This window comes from Mobula hypostoma, chromosome 26, assembly GCF_963921235.1.
Source record: "Mobula hypostoma chromosome 26, sMobHyp1.1, whole genome shotgun sequence".
NCBI lineage: Eukaryota > Metazoa > Chordata > Chondrichthyes > Myliobatiformes > Myliobatidae > Mobula > Mobula hypostoma.
In genome coordinates, this window is record NC_086122.1 from 19,748,581 (window position 1) to 19,769,290 (window position 20,710).

Genomic DNA, 20,710 nt, shown 5'->3' on the forward strand with positions numbered 1-20,710 from the left:
ATGAACACTCTCCCAAAAGTCATTGTGGGTAGACTCATGCCTCAAGGCAAGGTGGCTCACCTCCACCTTTTTAACAGCAACTTGACATGGTCAACTAACTGCTGGCTCCACCTGCAAATCTCACATCCCTCGAATGGATTAAAACAAATGAGCTGCAGAGACACTCTGAGCAGAAAGGCCTCTGTAATAATTCCTTCCTGTGCCGACAGTCAAATACCCACAGCTTCAGGAAGCTGAAATAAAAATGAGGCTGCCTCACTATTCAGGCAGCATCTGTAGAAGGAGAAACAGGGTTAACATTTCAGGCCGAAGACTCTTAATGTCTTATCCTCGACTTGAAATGTGAACCCCGTTTCTCCTGCAATTGATTCTGCCTGACCTGCTTTGTGTTTCCAGCATCTTTCGTCTTTATCTCAGTGAGCAAAAGAGTCTATTTCTATTCTGTGTGACTCTCTGTCCTTATCTGTTATCTGATTTCAGATGTATTGGTGGTACAGGTTTTATCATCACTGAGGAATAAAAAAGGTTTCTCGTTTAAGTTTGATTATGCCTAGGCCACAAAAATCAATTAACCAGGCAACACTATCTGCACTCTTTTAAAAAGAATGTCTACTATCTTTGGGACTGAAAGGCAATAAGGATATTAGAGCTTCAATATAGAAAAGGGAGGGTAAAAACTGTATTGAATAGTCCATGATCAGTTTGGGTGCTAGTGTACTGGATAATCTCTCTATATTTTAGTTGAGATACTGAAAGCCCAGAATGCATCTTTGCATTCTTTGAATGCAAGTCTAGAATGAGTTTTGAGTTGGAATATAAACTAAGGTGAAAGAGTGGGTTTGAAGCGAAAATATTTCAAGAGTACAATTTTGTTAGCACCATTTTGTATACCATTGTCCCCCGCTACTCTTCATTTCCAGTGAAGCACTACACTTCTGTTCTTCAATTCTTTCTGACAGACCTGAAGAATCACACAAGATTATGTTTACTCTTACACAGTGGCAGTCCATGCTAGTTGTCTTCTTTTTGTGTAACTGTTGCCATAGTTTTCTTAGAATCAGAGAGTAAAACAGCATGGATACAGGCCCTTCAGTATGAGTCCTAATTTCCTCAGCCTGTGTCCACGGCGACCACTGTGTCCACCCAGCTGGGTTCAATCTCCTCAGCCGTCTCCATATTGACCACATTCCCCACCCAATTAGTCCCAATTTTCTCTGTCTATGCCCATGTCAACCACGATGCCCATACAGCTAGTCCAAATTTCCTCAGCTTGTGTGAGTCAACCACTGTGCCCACCCAGCTAGGCCCAAATTTCTCAGGCTATGTCCATATCGACAACATTGCCCACCCAATTAGTCCCAGTTTCCTCAGCTTGTGTCCATGTTGACCACGGTGCCCACCACCTAGTCCCATTTTCCAGTGTTTGGCCCATATCCCTTTAAGCTGTGGTCCTCCTGTACCTATCCAAGTGCTTCTTCAATGGTGTCAGAAGCATGGCAACAATTGCAGGTTGTCCCAGCACATTCTTGAACTGTGTTCATTGATGTAAGCGATGCATTTCACTGTATATTCTGACATACACATGAAAATAAAACTAATCTTCTTTTATCTTTAATCGATACTATAGCACCTGGTTCAACTCCTTCCGGCACCTCTTTCCGTATCCTCACCACCCTCTGTGCGGAAAAAGCTCCCCCTCGGGCCCCTTTTGAATCTTTTCCCTCTCTCCCTAAATCTGTGTCCCCTAGTTGTGATCTCCCCTTACCCTGAGATAAAACTGCTACTTCCCATCTTATCTGTACCTCTCATGATCTTAAACATTTCTGTAAGGCCGCCCTCATAAAACCCAGGTTTATCACCTATTTATTTTAAAGAGCTATAGTTCTGACTGGAGTATTTCTAACAAAGACATGGGCATGAAACAAAATCTCTTCAACTTCCATATGTCACTTCTTTTTCCCATATTTCTTACCTGTAATGGTTTATCAAGGAATTCTGTCTCAGAAGGAAACAGATGTGCAAAGAGATTCAGATTCATTAATCACATGTATATCAAAACATACAGTGAAATGCATCATTTAAATTAACAAACAACACAACCAAGGATGTACTGGGGCCAGCCACGAAGTGTTGCCACACATTCCGTTACCAAATGATGGATGTCTTCATGTAAACGGCATGGCGATGTCTGACATATACCAACAAAGAGCAGATGGCTGTTGAGCTGACTGCTGAGATTCATAGTGGGAGCATTATTTTAGAACCTGTGAACTGTGGGAAATACATCTGTACCATCATGCAATGTAAATCTTGAAAGCTATGATTGAACGAGAGGGGTAGAGACAGAGGGATAGAGAGAAACGTAAAAGGCATCATTAAATATAAGGTTCTAATAGCCAAAAACTGCCTTCACCAATCCAACACACACTACTTTGGGAGGCCAGTGAAATGTAATAGCTGTGGTGGGCACCTGCTTGTTATGGCCTATCAGTGCTTTCAAGGGGCTGGTTCTTTAACACCTCTCTGCAAGTGTATGTTGTCAAAGGGATTCCTCACAAATCTTTATACACTAGTGAGTAAGAGGGGTTAAAGTGAGTCAGTGGATCAAAATGGTCTGCAGATATTGGAACTAGGTCTTGTTGGACATCCAGAATCTTCTCCAAAAAGAAGTTTTTTTTTTGACAAACAACTTACGTGACTGACATCCTGAAGAGTTGGTGGACAACATCTCCAGAGTTGACATACTGAGGTTGCTCAACAATCCTGGGAAGCAGTCTTCAATAGTCAGGGCCCTATATTTATATATAATGTGCCAGATGTTGCTAGATGCCTTAAACAATACAGTTTGTTGTTCATGCTTGTCACAGAGTGCGTAAAGCACACACACAGACACCTGCAATGTGCTGAAGGTAATTAGTGCCTTTGGAATTAGTTGTGCCAAGCATAGAGTCTCTTATCTTTATGAATTGTTGGACAAACAGTTGCCAAAGGAAAGTAATCCTGGCAAAGGCCTTGCCAACTGCTGAACTAACCTGCATGAACATTATTTGCCCTAAAAGAGGGAGCTGCCTGACATAAAAGATTGAGATGAAACTTTGCTTGAAACAACTTACTTTTAATACAGCATATCTATTTTATTTTTATACTTCCTTATTAACTAAGTTAATGTCAATCTAATTCATAATTACTTTTAATTTTCCCAGCTCCTTGTGGAGGGAATCTAACTGGGCCCTCAGGAATTATCCTATCTCCATTTTATCCAGAACCCTATCCTCACAGCAAGGAGTGCGATTGGACAGTGACGGTTTCACCTGATTATGTTATTGCCCTGACATTTCAGAGGTAAGTTTTGCATCGATGTGAGGTATCTAAAAGTGAATTGATTGAGGTGTACCAGATGATCAATAGAATGGACAGCCAAAGACCTTTGTCCCAGGCAGAAATGTCTAATACAAGGGGGCTAATTAAGGTATTGGGATGAATGTGTAGTGGGGATGTCAAAGGCAGTTCTTTTTACAAAGAGAGTAGTAGGTGAATGGAACATGCTGCTGGGGTGGTGATGGAGACAGATACTGTACATTAGGGACTTTTAAAAGCTCTTAGATGGGATAAAAGGAAAATGGAGGGCTATGTGGAATGGAAGGTGTAGATTGATCTTAGAGTAGATTAAAGGTTGGCGCAACATCTTGGGCTGAAGAGCCTGTACTGTGCTGTATCATTCTATGTTCTATGTTCTAAAAAAGATTTGGACAACTGCTTGAAGTTGAGGAATTTACAGGAAAATGGAGACTAAGCCATTCCTTTTTCAAAGAGCTGTGTGGACACAATGAACCAAATAACCTTTTTTTTTGCAATAATTTCTCTTAATTGTGAAACATCAGCCTCGTGTTGTGACAAATGCACAAGATGAAATTCTTCTAAATATTCGACAGGACACGATTATTTTTCTTCAGAAGTTCTATTAGGCACTGAACACACATAACAGAGATTGAAGTGAGCAAGCCATTGAAGGAAATGCATGATGTACCTTAGTTCAGGAGCTCAAAATGCCACGGTAGTGTGTTGTCTATTCTGTTCAAGTTAAGCAAATCAGATTTTAGATGCAGAGTTCATGCACATACATCAGTTCGATATAAGTGCATGACCTATCATTTGTTTCACATGTATAACAGGACAGGTTTCTTCTCCACTGTGTATGCAGTCAATATAGAAGGTAAAAATGAATAATTCTAAGATTTGCTGAATGTCACGTTTTACCCATTTAAAAAAAATTATTGAATACAAATGTAAAGGTGTAAATTGCATGTACAATTTCTAAATCTGTAAATTCCTCAGAAATACAAAAGTGTGTTTCTATTTTTAATGATTACAGTTTTATCATGCTGGTTTTGCAACATGCTAATTAGGAAGTGCCAGAGTAATAGTTCGATAGGCAGCTGGAGGATGGCATTGTGACCTTTCCTCAACAGGAGTTTGCTTCCTGGAATGATGTAGATGTCACAGGCATTATCTCCTGCTGAAACCTTGATAAACAACTATGGTCTGTTGACTTGAACAGTATTGCGTAATGCCAATTATTACTGTCTTGTCAGACCTGGACAAAATGAAAAATAATCAATATTTTACTTCTGTTCCCTGCAAGTCATTGAAACTGAAATTCTAGTCAATTTGCATACTTCACTTTATAGAATTCCTTGTGGATTTAAAATTAGGACTTTATTTGAAGTGAAGAAAAAAAATATTTGATTGTAGTCAGCGATTCTCATGTTGAATGGCTCTTTACTAATCTTTCCTTGTTATATACTTTGCTCAACAAAGGTGCTTAATGAAAGGTAGTAAAGACATTCTTGCAACAAAGTTATAAAAATCAAGACAAATGTATAAATGTTTCCTGTATAAGCTTAATTCCCATAATCTATTCTTAATGACAAAGAACATAAGAAGCAAAAGTTATACATTTTACTTTCAAAACTTTTAACATATCCAGTTCCTCCATACTTTTCACTAATAATGTGGGCAAACAAAACTTTCCACCTTCTTTCTCTACTTTTCTGCTTTTTTCTTCTTCTTTCTCTCTGTTCTGAACTCTCATTCACTCCTATTTTGTTTCCTAACACTCCTTGTTTCTCTCCCTTAACTTCAGTTTCTTTCAGTTCTCCTTTCAGTTGTTTATTCCTTTCATGCGTCCTCACTCTGTAGTATTTCAGAGCTCTCCATATTCTACAAAAACAGCAGCGAATTGGTTTCTGTAGCTTTAGAGTCCCTTGATAACTTGATGAAACAATACAGCACTGAAGGAGAGGATTCAATCCATCAAGTCTGCACTGGCTCTTTTGTAAGCTGACATTAATATTAAATAGCCATATTATCCATTTCAGGAATGCCATGTTCAACTTATAATCAGTGTCATATACTTATATCACTCCAGATTTTGCTGGAACTTCAGAACTTGGTGTTACTCCAAAAATGAGGAGGATTTGGGAATACACCTCTGAAAGTGAAAAAAAAAGAATCAGAGGCCCCCACTGGCATAAAAAATACTTAGAAAATGTAACTTTCCTTTCTATTCTTACTTTTACATCTTTAGTGAGTGTCAATATCCCTGAGGATCTACCCTGGGCCAAACATATTGATGCAGTTCACAAAGATACGGCTATATTTCATCTTGAGTTTGAGGAGGTCTGTTATGTCACCAAAGACACGTGCAAATTTCTACATTTGTACAATGGAGAGCATTCCAACTGGCTGCATCACCGTCTGGTATTGGGGTGGTGGGGTGCTACTGCACCGGATTGAAATAAACTGCAGAGAGTTGTAAACCTAGTCAGCTCCATCATGGGCAATAACCTCCGTAGTATCTAGGATATCTTCAAGGAGCAATGCTTCAAAAAGGCAGCATCCATCATTAAGGACCCTCTTCACCCAGGACATGCCCAGTGCCCATTGGTACATCAGGAAGGAGGTACAGGAACCTAAAGGCATATACTCAATGATCCAAGAGCAGCTTCTTCCCCTTTGCCATCAGATTTCTGAATGGACATTGAACCCACGAACACTACCTCACTACTTTTTGATTTCTATTTTTGCACCACTTACTTAATTTAACTATATGATACATATATACAAACTGTAATTCACAGTTTTCCTCTCTATTATTATGTATTGCATTGTATTGCTTCCTCAAAGGCAACAAATTTCATGGCATTTGCCAGTGATCTTAAACCTGTCTCCAATTCTGATTCTGAACATCAATGTGAAAGAATGACGTTTTATTGCAATGGAGGGGAAAATAGTTCAACCATGGCGAGTGGGAGAATTAATAAAGGCAAACATAAAAATTAAGTTTATTGCAAAAAAATAGAAGTAACTTATTTGTGGTAATCCTGACAATGCAAAATATGAAAGAGGATTTCTTTTAAATGTGCTGTGATATCTGAGCACTAAGACCTATGCTGCTCTTGGTAAATAGAAACTGGGTCATGAAGCATACTTCGAAAATATGCCAGCAACACACACAAAATGCTGGAGGGAACTCATCAGAACGGGCAGGATCTATGGAAAAGAGTAAACAGTCAACGTTTTGGGCTGAGACCCTTCATCAGGGCTGACGCTGGCCTACTGAGTTTCTCCAGCATCTTTTTGAGTGTTGCTTGGATTTCCAGTGTCTGCAAATGTTCTCATCATCAAAAAATATCCCCATTGTACTTGACAAGGTCTTCAACCTTATGTTGAATCTAATTCCTCCTCTTTTCTTTCAGCTTCAATGTAGAACCAGGCTATGACTTCCTTCATATCTACGATGGACCAGACTCTCTCAGTCCACTGATTGGTAGCTTTCAAGGCTTGCAGGTGCCTGACAGAATAGAGAGCAGCAGCAACAGCCTCTTTCTGGCCTTTCGGAGTGATGCCTCTGTCAGCATGATGGGATTTGTCCTTAAATATAAGGGTAACACAATTTCCTTCAAGCCGTAAAATAATTAATCGTACTACTTGTACCAATACCCAAGGGAGAGTGCTAATGGACAAACCTTGCATGCAAAAATATATTGACACACCCAAACTCATTATTTTCTTTAAATTTTGTGCAGAGTTTTAAAGAATAATTACTTGTCCTGGGTCGTGGATAGTACCAGTTAATTAACTCCAAGAGAAAGGCTTCTGATGTGCTTCTGAAAAAGAAGCTACTCAGTATTATCTATGAATGAAATTGGGGGATTGTTGGGCAGGTATTGGATGACAATCTCCAGTGGACAGAGGGAAAGAGGAAAGAATCTAAGAAAGTGGATGATACTACTTTTAAAATATAAGATATAATTAAATATAATTAAAACATTGCTAGTTCTTGCAATTTCTCAATAAGTTAAACATACATCTGATGTAATGCCTCCTACTACAAGGAAAAGAGGCAAAAGGGAACAACACAGTTGTGGCATATCAATTAAATAACTAAGCTGTGATGCCCATATTTTCACAAGAATGTTTCAGAAGTGGGAATGGTCCATTTACACCATCCTGGTCCACATGCTTTGCTTCAAATTTCTGGATTAGTGGAGTCGAGAGCTTTTATGAACGATGTAGTATGTTTTCTATTCGGAAGGCAAAGGCTTGAATGACGTTGGACCAGATCGCAGTGGACCCATCCTGCACCTTGCACTCACCCCTCTTGTGATGCTCACAGTTGCATTTCCCAGTTAAGGCCATGTGGTTCCCAGCACACTGATGGCCTCATAACTGTGGACATTCTGAGAGAGATCAAAGAGTGGCAACAAGACTGCAGATGGAAGAAACTAAGACCCCTTTCACTGTTCTTAAGAATTAAAATAGATAGATAGACAGATAGCTAGATAGATAGAGATAGTGATGACTTTATTAGGTACAAGAGTGGAACCCAATGTGGTCTTCTGCTGCTGTAGCCCATCCACTTCAAGGTTCAACATGTGTATTCAGTGATGGTCTTCTACACATCACTGTTGTAACAGTTATTTGAGTTACTCTCAACATCTTGACAGCTTGAACTAGTCTGACTATTAACAGGGCGTTTTTGTCCACAAACCGATCGCCAGCTGGATGTTTTACCTTTTTGTACCATTCTCTGAAAACTAAGAAATTCACTGTTGTCAATTTTCACTGTTGTGCATGAAGATCCCAGGAGATCAGCAGTTTCTGAGATACTCTGGAACTGATTGTCAAGCACCAACAATCATTCCATGATCAAAGTCACTTAGATCATATTCCTTCCCCATTTTGAAGTTTGGTCTGAACAACAACTGAACCTCTTGACCACGTCAGCATGCTTTTATGCATTGAGTTGCTGCCACTTGATTGGCTGATTAGATATTTGCATTAACCTAATAATGTGGCTATTAAGTGTATGTATATATCTATATACATAAATATCTATATTGATATCTTTCTATGCATATCTCTCGCTCTGTCTGCATAAATAAATAAATATATATGCATAGATATATACATGTATAGATCGATACTGATACATTGATAGAACTAGATGTATATATCTTATGTACATATGTATTTTTTTAAAATCAAACCAATTTAGCGAAGGGAGGTAATTTCACTGAAATGAATGAGACAATGCTGGATTAGTATAAATAGGAGGGATCGACTGCAAAGTATTACAAACTCTTCAGCACAGTTTGTTACAGGATTGTGCCTGAATACAATGATCACTTTGGGAATAGAGTGGGAGGTCAGCTCTTTGTCAACTAACCCCCAGTGTGCTCCACACTTCAGTCACACTCTGCCCAGGTTCAGGAAGGTGAAACATACTGAAATGCACACTGCAGTCACTGTAGTCGTCGGAGCCCCCAGGCTAACTGTCAGTCAGACTCTGCTCATTTAAAGAGAAGTTAACTTGACACAAAAACCAACTGATGCCCGTGAGACATAGCAGAGGCCAATTAAAAGACAGCAAAGTCAATTGTTATTTCAGATTAATGCACATCTATTGTAACTGATTCAGGCATGACACAAACCTTGACCTGCCAGCTTATTAACATAATAATAATAGGCTGTGCTGGTTGGCTGGAGATGTCTGCAACACCTTGGATTTATGAATGGCAAGTAAACTATATCAAATTGTGCTTTAATCCATTGAACATCCCAGAGAGCAGGTGACTGCAGCAGACGGAAAAATTCATTGTACAACTGCATCTCAAATTTGACTTCTCTATGGTGTGAGGGGAATTGCTCTTTGCAACTATGACCGCCAATATACCTTGGCCAAGGATTCCATCACCGTGTAAACCTTCCTGCCCTATGTTCTTCTTCATCTTCTAATACCTTCTTCTGATCGGTGTGGCACCTTGCTCAATTTCTGAGTTGTACAAATATTCTAAAATGTATGCCCATCTGTGCAACCATGTGTATGGGCAGTACGATTGTCATACAGTCTTAGAATACTTAAGCACAGAAATAGGCCCTTCGACCCATCTAGTCCATGATGAACCATTAATCTGCACAAGGACCATTACCCTCTATAACCATCCCATCCATGAACTTATCTAAATTTCTCTTAAATGTTAAAATCACACCCATAAAAGACCATAAGACATAGGAACAGAATTAGGCCATTTGGCCTATCGAATTTGATCCACCATTTCATCATGGCTTATCCAATTTTCCTCTCAGCCCCAATCTCCTGCCTTCTCCCTGTCACCCTTCATGCCCTGAGCAATCAAAAATCTATCAACCTCTGCCTTAAATATACATAAAGACTTGGCCTCTACAGCTGCTTATGGCAAAGAATTCCACAGATTCACCACTCTCTGGTTAAAGAAATTCCTCCTCACCTCCATGCTAAAAGGACACTCCTCCATTCTGAGGCTATGTTCTCCGGTCTTAGACTCTCCCACTATAAGAAACATCCTCTCCACATCCAGTCTATCAAGGTCTTTCACCATCCAGGAGGTTTCAGTGACGTCATCCTTCATTTTTCTGAATTCTAGTGAATACAGTCCTAGAGCCATCAAGCACTCTTTGACAAGCCATTCAAACCCAGAATCATTTTTGTGAACCTCCTTTGAACCCTCTCCAATTTCAGCACAACCTTTCTTAGATAAGAGGCCCAAAGTTGCTCTCAATACTTCAAGTGAGGCCTCACCAGTGTGTTATAAAGTATCAACACCACATCCTTACTTTTATATTCTAGTTCTCCTGAAATGAATGCGAACATTGCATTTGCCTTCTTCACCACAGGCTCAACCTGCAAACTAACCTTAAGGGAATCCTGCACATGGACTCCCAAGTCCTTTTGCGTCACAGTTTTTTGAATTTTCTCTCCATCTGGAAAAGAGTCAACCAATTCATTTCTTCTTCCAAAATGCATGACCAGACACTTCCTGACACTGGATTCCTTCTGTAGCCTCTTTACTTCCTCAGAACTACATTCCCCATCCGGTTGTCTTCATATCATCTGCAAACATTGCAACAAAGCTATCAATTCCATCATCCAAATCATTGACATAGAATGTAAAAAGAATCAGTCCCAACACAGATCCCTGTGGAACATCATTAGTTACCGGCAGCCGGTCAGAAAAGATTCCCTTTATTCCCACTATTTGCCTCCTGCCAATCAGCCAGTGGTCTATCCATGCCAGAATCTTTCCTGTAATGCCATGTGCTCATAGCTTGTTACGTAGCCTCATGTGTGGCACCTTTTCAAAGGTCTTCTGAAAATCCAAGTACACAACATCAACTGATTCTTCTTTGTCTATCCTGCTTGTTATTTCTTCAAAGAATTTTAACATATTTGTCAGGCAAGATTTTCCCTTGAGTAAACCATGCTGATTATGGCCTATTTTATCTCGTGCCTCCATGTACACTGAGACCTCATCCTTAATAATCGACTCCAACAACTTCCCAACCACTGAGGTCGGACTAACTGGCCTATCATTTCTTTTCTTTGCTTCTCTCCCTTCTTGAAGAGTGGAGTGACATTTGCAATTTTCCAGTCTTCAGGAACGATTACAGAATGTAGTGATTCTTGAAAGATCATTAGTGATGCCTCCGCAATCGTTTCAACCACCTCTTTCAGAACTCTAGGGTGTGCACCATCTAGTCCAGGTGAGTTATCTACCTTCAGACCTTTCAGTTTCCCAAGAACCTTCTCTCTAGTTATGGTAACTTCATACACTTCATGTCCCCAGACTCCTGGAACTTCCACCATTCTGTTAGTATCTTTACTAATAGACTAAGACAACCGCGCCTCTTCAAAGAGTGCTATAAGAGGTCATACTTACCCTTGGCCATTAGGTTCTATAATGAGTCAACCTATAGCTCTCTCATGCCTCTAATTCCCTTTACTCCACTGCAACACTGATACATATGACTTTAGCTTCTCCTTTTCAAATTTCAGGGTGAAATTGATTGTATTATGATTACTTTCCCCTAAGGGCTCTTTTACCTTAAGCTCTCTGTTTTATTGCATATCTACCATTTGCACTTTCTCTTTTCTATACACTCACCACCCTCTGAGTGAACCTGTGATGCCACTTTCAAGTAATTACAGATCTGTATTCCCAGAAATTCCACTACTCTCCTCAGTGCCCTACTGCTCACTGTGTAAGACCTATGCTATTTTGATCTCCCATATTGTAACACTTCATAATTGTCTGCATTAAATTCCATCTAACATTTTTCAGCCCTATTTTGTAGCCTGTCCATATCCTACTACAAGCTTTGATAGTCTTCCAGTCTTCCTTGCTCTCCATTGCACCTTAATCTTGGTGTCATTAACAAATTTGTTGATCATCATCCAGATCATTGATATAGATGACAAACAACAATGGACCCGGCATCATTCCCTGTGGCACACCACCAATCATGCACCTTCAGTCAGAGAGGCAACCATCTATGACCACTTTCTAGTGTCTCCTACAAAGCCACTGTCTAATCCAATTACCTCATCTTGAATTCCAAGTGTCTGAATCTTCTTGACCAACTTCCCCTACGAGATCGTGCTAAAGACCTTGCAAAAGTCCATGTAGACTACATCCACTGCTTTACCTTCATTAATTTTTCTGGTAATATCCTTGAAAAACTGTAAGATTGATTAGACACAACCTAACACACACAAAAACATGTTGACTATCCTGAACCAGTCCTTGTCTATCCAAATACTTATACATCCCAACCCTTAGACACCTTCCAATAGCTTTCCCACTGCTAATGTCAGGCTCACCAGCCTGTAATTTCCTGGCTTATTCTTAAAGCCTATCTTAAACAATGGAACAACATTAGTAATCCTCCGATCCCTTGGCACCTCACCCGCGGCAAAGGATGTTTTAAATATCTCTGCCAGGCTCCTGCTATTTCTGCACTTACCTCCCACAGAGTCTGAGAGAACAATGTGTCAGGCCCTGGGGATTTATCCACCCTAATTTCCCTCAGGACAGAAAACACCGCCTCCTCTGTAATCTGTATAGGGTCCATGACCTCGCTGCTGCTTGGCCTCAATTCTGTAGACTCTGTGTCTGTCTCCAAAGTAAATACAGATGCAAAAAAAATCCATTTCAGATCTCCGCCAACTTTTCAGCTCCACCCATCGATCACTTTTCTGATCTTTCAGAGGACCAATTTTTTTCCCTTTCTTTTTATTCTTTTGCTGTTAATATATCTGTAAAAGCCCTTAGAATTCTCTTTCACCTTGTCTGCGAGAGCTATCTCATGCTTTAATTAGCACTCTTGATTTCCTTCATAAGTGTTCTCTTGCATTTCTTACACTTCAAGTACTTCATTTGTGCTTACTTGCCTATACTTGCTATTCACCTCCTTCTTCTTCTTAATCAGTGCCTCAATATCTCTTGGAAACAGGGCTTTCTAAACCTTGTGCTGAAGTTTTGCAATCAGAATACTGTCCTTTCGCTTCTGTTGTGCTCCGTGACCATGTACTTGTTACCTAACAATATCAGGTGAGGAAAAACAATGGACAACTAACCAGAAGGAAAGGTGATCCAGTTGTGGAGAGGGATGTTGCAAATGGAGACATATTATTGGCAGTACATTCTTTGACCTCTTTTGATCAGGGCTGACAATGGATATTGCATCCTAGCTGTCTAGCTATACAAGCAGTATAATGTGGAAAGTAAGCCGTTGCCCATTTGAAAGCTCCCCCTCACCATGCATCAGACGACCCAGAAAGAACGGCCAGTGAAGAGACTGATACAATTTGGCACCAACAATGTCGCAGGAGTTGCCAGTCAACAATGAAATCAATTCAGGACTGCATTAGGGAATCCAGCTCCAGATTTTTCCCTCAAAGTTTACTCCCGAAGCCTTCCCTGTGAGTGGGTATAGCCACAAGGCAGTAGAGGTTTGAGATCAGGGTTTTCCTCCCTCTAAATGAGTTGCCAACCAAAGCTGACAAGTCCCTTCCGCCTGAAAGGACTGGTTTTAAGTTGTCGATAACCTGCGTTTGCACCTTTTCCTGACAGTAGAAACAGTTCCACCAGACTTAATAGCGAAGCCACATGTGAAGCCAGTCCTGACGAAGGGTCTCGGCCTGAAACGTCGACTGCGCCTCTTCCTATAGATGCTGCTTGGCCTGCTGCGTTCACCAGCAACTTTGATGTGTGTTGCTTGAATTTCCAGCATCTGCAGAATTCCTGTTGAAGGCAAGGAGCTGGACTTGGGTGTCGGTGGTTATTTGAGGCACACAACTTTGGGAGCATTTAATGGGTGGTGGGAGCTTATCCCCATTACCACCCCTGGATAGTTGTACGTTAAGAGAGGGATTTAGCCAGTTCCAAATTGATAGTATAATGCTGATTGGTGTGAATGATCTGCTATTTCTAGTGGGCATCAGATATGCATGTGCCAACACCCTACTGGACACAGGATCATGTAGGCTATATCTAAAGCAGTTATTGGAACTGATGGTATAAGTAATGGAGATGAAGTGACTTTGGTGGAGTTAAAAGGACATTGATCTGACCAAGGTGAAGCTTTCCCCTGATTCTATGTTGCAACTTTGAAGAACAGCAGGAGACTGAATATCCTTGGCACCTTGGCCAAATTAATATTCCAACTGAGCTCAACAAACTAATTAGCATAATGAATCTGACTTTTTTATATGGAATTTGATTTACACAAATTAGTTACTACATTTCCATTTGTAAAAGTAATTGCATTTCAAAAATCATTCCATTGACAGTAAAGAGCTTTGAGAAGTCCTGAGGTTATCTAAGTATCTAAATAAATGCAAATCTTTTTCTCTCTCTAATATGGAGGAGGTCGCTGAGATAAATGGAAGTGGTTATTGTTGGAACTATAGGGGATGTTTCCAAAATTGCTCTGAGCCTTGCTTTAATTGTCATGCAAGCAAGTGCCACAGTAGTGAATACTAGAGGCACTCTTGAAATGCAGAAATATATCTGAGGATTTTTTTAATAAAGCAGTTTGATTGAACTATCATACTGTTTTATGCTAGCATTGATTACCCTAAAATTGCCCTGCAGATGATCTCTGCCTTCATATAGGTTGTGTCTATAGTTTTAAGTTAGTAACTACCCTAGATTTTAGGCTTTGAATGAAGAGAGGAATAGAAAGAGAAGGAGGAAATGAGTTGGAGGAAATCTGGGGTTGATTAAAATGAAAGAAGGATGAGATTTGAATTAGTCATCTTCTGGGAATTAAACATAGTGTCTTGGGCCATAAACCTTTGTCAGAGTGATAGAAGATCAATACTAAGCATTAACACTGGCCTGCTGAACATTTCCAGCATTTTCTGTTATCCTGTCCAGGGAAGTCTCAAACTCTTGAATTATTCCAAATGTAAGATTTTCTAGTTTTCTGTACCCAGAAATAGTTCATAACAAAAAAAGTCATTTCAGTAAAATCAAATTTGATGTATTTTGCATAATCAAAATGCCACTAGTCTGGCACTTTCCCTCAAAGAGTGGAAATATCTGCGGTAGGTCAAAGACAGGTATGTTGGGAGTAATTACCTTGTTCTCAATATCCAGTGAGAAAACTACATTTTTATCATAAATCCTTCCAATCAATTCCAGATTGAATGAGACAGGTGATATCTGTAGTTTTAACATAATTAATATCCAGTTATTTTTAAGTTTTAGATCGAAGCATCAATTTCCTTCATTGCTGTCCTAATTCATTTTAGAGATGTTCTCTTAGTATTGTATAATGTTATCGAACACAGAATTCCAGCAATGATATTACCTCTATCAAAATGGGTGATTTTTCATCTCTGCTTTGGGTTAGTTCAACTCACTATGCTTCATCTACAAGAGCAGTAGAACTCTGAATGTCATCCCTTTTGTTACAGTCCTCTAGTATTATATGCCGTCTGTGTATCAGGTTGATAATTAGCATCTCAAAGTTCAGAGTCATTTCAATAAGTAAACACACAAAGTGTTTGCGTGCTTCCAAATATAACTTGAACTATTCTTGCATTACTGGCAGTAAACAATTTTAGTTAGACGTATTACTCACATGCAATAAACAATTGAACAAATTTGTTGGAGAGCAGCATTCCACAGGGAAAGAAAGCTCTCAGCTAAAGTACCCAAGTGCCTTGGCTGGAATTCAGGAATCATTAAAATACACTGTTGGAGAGTAGATTAAGTGGCTGCCTCATGGCCTGCTATGGAAAGACCAATGCCCTTGACTGGAAAATCTGATAAAAAAAAAGTGGATAATGTCCTGTCCATCACAAGTAAAGCCCTCCCCACCACAGAACACATCCGCACCTTCAAGGCAGCACAGTAGCATAATGGTTAGCACACCGCTTGACCCAGGTTCAATTCCCGCTGCTGTCTCTGAAGAATTTGCATGTTCTCCTCGCACGGGTTTCTCCCGATGCTCCAATTTCCCCCCACAGTCCAAAGACGTACTGGTTGATAAGTAATTTGGTCATTGTAAATTGACCTATGACTAGGTTAAGGTTAAACTGGGGGCTGTTAGGTGACATGGCTCAACGGGCAGGTCCACGCTGTATCTCAATAAATAAGTAAACAAGAAAAAATCCTCATGGAATGCGGTGACGGGAAAGCAGCATCCATCATTGGGGTCTCCCGCTACCCAGGACATTCTTGCGTCTCAATGCTGCCATCAGGAAGAAGGTACTGGAACCTTAGGCCTCGTACCACCGGGTTCAGGAACTGTTATTACCTCTTCAACCCTCAGGCTCTTAAAAGCCAAAGAGGACAATTTCACTCAACTTCACTTGCCCCATTACTGAAATGCACCCACAACCTATGGACTTACTTCTAAAGTCGCTTAATCTCATATTCCCTATATTTATTTATTTTTTTTTCTATTTGTATTTGTAATTTGTTGTCTTTTGTCCATTGCTTGAATGCCCAGGTTGGTACGGTTTTTCATTGTTTCTGTTACAATTGTTATTTTATTATGGATTTATAGATTGGCCCACATTAAACTGATTCTTAGGGTTGTATATGATGACAGATAGGTACATTACTTTGATAATATATTTATTTTGAACTGATAATCAGAGTGGTGGAGCAAATGAACAAAGTAACAGGCTTAGACTGCAGTCTGCCTAAGGAGTTTTGCAGAGGGCATTCTTAAAACATCGAGTTTCCTATTTTTTATTGATTATTTAAATAAATGAAGTGATAGTCACATTAATGAGATGCTCCTTATAGCTTGAACTTCCAACATAGAACAACTTCAGTTCTGAGGTCTTTGTTCAGCTCTGAACAGCCCAGGTTCCAGATATAAGATGGATAAGTCACGAAGCAATGTAGCAGCAGAAATGATGTCTGGGATAATGCTGAAATAATTGAGGTTTGTTTTTAGTCAATGTCAAGGCTGAGTTTACAGACATATTCACAGCTGTAATGAAAAATGTACTTGCAGTAAGATCACAGGTACAAAGCATCATATAAGCAGTATTTACAAGAAAAGCACATATAAATGATACCCAAGTTTTATAAGAAATTTAAGTTTTTATTCACATTTAGCTCCATATAATTTGTCTATTAATTCACTCCTCAACTTTTCTGGAAAAAAATTGAAGTCAAAAAGAGGGCACTAATTTCTGACCTCAATGACTAAATTCATATAAACCATTTAGAAATGCGGCCTTCCACTTCCACCACCGCCACAAACAACCATGAGCCTGAACCCTATAGTATCCTGCATCATAAAGTACACAATTTTGATGCCAAGGATATCATTACAGAGTCCAGAAATATATTTCTGGACTGAACTTTAAAAGAAAACCACAAAACAATGTAATGAATTCTAGAATTCTCTCAGAACTGTACACAGATTGGAACAATGTTCAGTTTTCAAACTAGGATCTCAAAAGTTCAAAGTAAAATTTATTATCAGAGTACATACATGTCACCAAATACAACCCTGAGATTCTTTTTCCTGTAGGCATATTCAGCAAGTCTATAGAATAACAACTGTAAACATTGTCAATGAAACAGCAAGAGCATAGAAGACAAATTCTGCAAATGCAAATATAAATAAATAACAATACATAATGAAAGCATGAAATAACAAGATCAAGAGTCCTTAAAATGAGAAAATTGGTTGTGGGAACATCTCAATAGATGACTATCATTATCCTCCTTTGTTCAAGAGCCTGATGGTTGAGGGGTAGTAACTGTTTTCGAATTCGGTGGTGCAAATCCTGAGGCTCTTGTACCTTCTATCAGATGGCAGCAGTGAGAAAAGAGCACGGCCTGGGTGGTGAGGATCTTTAATGATGGATGCTGCTTTTCTACGACGTTTCACGTAGATGTGCTCAGTGTTTGGGAGGACTTCACCCGTGATGTGTTGTGCTGAATCCACGACCTTTTGTAGGATATTCTGTTCAAAGTCATTAGTGTTCCCATAATACCAGGCGGTAATGCAGCCAATCTATACACTTTCCACTTCTCATCTATAGAAATATGTCAAGGTTTTTGATGTCATGCCTAATCTCCGCAGACTCCTAAGGAAAATAACAGTATATTACAAAGTCTTTTTCTCAGAACTCTCACAGTGAGAGCCTCTTATGTGCTTCATTGTCAAAAATCCTGCAAAGGAACAAATCTATTTGCTAGAATTCCATTTTACAAATCAACTGGAAATAAAAATTGAGATTTACATCAATCATCCTTTCCAATTTCTATTTACTCTTCATTACCTAAAAGTTTTTTTTCACAGAAAGGTGAGAATGACTGACAGTGGAAATTTCTAACAGCATTTATATTATACAAAATAAAGACAGAAACTAATGGGAAATATTCCCAGTGATACATCAGTTGTCAGGCTCTCTGCAATCCAGTATTCAGTTCTTCCTCTTCAATGACAACAGTGACTCAGAATTTTGTAACGTTTTTATTGTAGAAAAATTATCTAGGTTCTTTCGAGCAAAGAGGTACATGCCATTTGGTAGTGGAAGAATCAGGGGAAAATGTTCCAGTGTTGCATTTTAGGGAAAGTTCTTTTCTTCTGGTAAAGAGAAATAGAGTGACTTAATCAAGCTGTTCCAGAGAGTAGGTTTTAAACATATGAATGCTCTACCTTATTTTGTAGATCAGTAAAAGGATCAAAAGTTCATAGTAGGAAGCCTGTAAACACAGGTGAGTAACAAAAAAAGATGGAGGAAGTTGAAAGTAAAACCTAAGAGAATTGATTGATAATAAGAGCGATATTTGAATTGGTGAATCTATATTACCTATATATCTAATATTTATACGCAGTCCAGAACGTATTTTGCAATTTATAAAGTACTTGAGACTTCCTAAAGTCATAAACAAAGTAAATATAAATACAAATCTTTCTTTTGCTGCTCTTTCTGAAGGCCTTCTTTTCTCTCCAATTAGTCCCTACCTCTATCTCCCTATATCTGACCTGGAGATATTTTAGTAAACTACATTTCCTTGCAGTTCAGAATATTGAGAAGTTGTGCTGTATTTTCTAGAGTTATAGGTGGTACTATATAACAAATTGCTTTTGTCATTGCAATTACACATTCTACATAATATTATAAAAATCTGTCATCATTCAAATTGGCAAATAAATAACATGGTGATTCATAATTATTTTATTTTTAAAGAGAACCCCAGAGAATCTTGTTTCGATCCTGGAACAATCAAGAATGGCACACGGGTGGGTACAAACATGAAGCTCGGATCTACGGTGACCTTTTACTGCGACAGTGGCTATGAGATAGTTGGTTATTCGACTCTTACCTGCATCATGGGAGGAGATGGGAATCCAACCTGGAATAAGCCTGTTCCATCTTGTTCAGGTAATGACCACTCAGATAGAAAAGTTATGCCCAGTTATAATTGCATACATCATAACCTCTTTTGCAATGACCTTCATGTCCATAACAAGAAGTATCAATACTTCAGTCTTCTGGTCTCTGCACCTCCAATGCTTAATTTAACAATATATTTTGAACATTTTAACATATTATTGACCATTAAGTGTCCAAGAAATAGGGTAGCTTACTGATTCCAAGGTCCTTCAGGATATGTACTAGATGGCACAGTGGAATTTCATCAGAGCTAGGCTATTGCTTTTGAGATCTTTTCGCCATGTATATCTCCCTGTTCCCTTTCCCTATTCCCTACCCCTATACCAATGAAATTATTTGAGATATGAACCATATTGTAATGATTCATAGAATAAACTTGTGCTATAATTTTGTCTTCGCCATATCAGTGGAAAATGAGTTGATACAAGAATTTGCACAAGTTTGCACAACCTCTTGGATTGTATTTTGAGCAGGAGATTGACCCTGCCAGACTCCTGCCATTTGATGGACAAAAAACCTCATCATCCATCTGTACCTCATCAGAGAACCAGGTCGAATTCAATCATGAATGATAGATATGTAGTCATAGTATTTCTCGGCTGCACAGTTTAGAAGTTAAAAACATGATCAGAAAGCACATTAGATAACAGTCAAAATATCAGAAATGTTTCTTAATATGTAAATAATATTGATCAGCAGCTTTAGGTATGATGAAGTAGCAGTGAGGCCTGAGGCAAAAATAATACCAGGAAACCCACCTATTACTATTTTTTGGTGACAAAGAAATCATGCTGTAAGTGTGGCCAGTAAGTCAATAGAACAAGCATGCAATCATTCAGAATTACAAAATTGATTACAAACTGCAATCGACCATCTCCTGTTTTCTCAGTGCTTAATTAGGGATGTGGATAAGAATTTCAATTTGACTCTTTTTGAAAAGGCACTTACACACCATAATACATGTACAGATTCACCCTTAATGTACATTGATTTTTGACATCTGAGGGTGCTTTGAAATCCTCTAATATCACTGCTATCCTCTATACCCCTGTGCTTTTCTTTATCAGATCATAATATAAAAAAGTTATCAGACTGATTAAGTCTCTTTGTCTCTACAGGACTAAATGTCTTGGTAATGTAGTCACACTGAGGCTGATTAATTGCTTTGGGAAGCACAACTTCATTTCAATGAACCTCCAGTTTTTGGTTAAGATGTTGCGGTCTCCTTTCGCAGGAGGTTTAATGTTCATGCGCAAAAAAAAATCGTTTTGCTTTGAATTATTTGCCTTTCGTTTCAACTTTGCTGGAAATTTTTATTAAATATTCTCATTTTGCGAACTAAGTTGCAAATTACATATAAAAAGAACTCTCCTCTTCTAAGTAGTCATTATTTTGACCCGCAGTTATGTAATGTATATTTTAAAACGTTTGTAACGATAAAACATT

At 38.9% G+C, this 20,710-nt stretch overlaps 1 protein-coding gene across 1 annotated transcript in view; it reads left to right on the top strand.

Moving 5' to 3' along the window:
- The window catches only part of csmd2 (CUB and Sushi multiple domains 2), a 2,031,293-nt gene that overhangs the window by 1,728,602 nt on the left and 281,981 nt on the right, over window positions 1–20,710 (top strand). Inside the window, exons 28-30 of the mRNA XM_063033882.1 lie at window positions 3,204–3,342; window positions 6,759–6,946; window positions 19,058–19,252. Coding sequence (XP_062889952.1) covers window positions 3,204–3,342; window positions 6,759–6,946; window positions 19,058–19,252 — 522 coding nt within the window. The remainder of the gene's footprint in view (window positions 1–3,203; window positions 3,343–6,758; window positions 6,947–19,057; window positions 19,253–20,710) is intronic.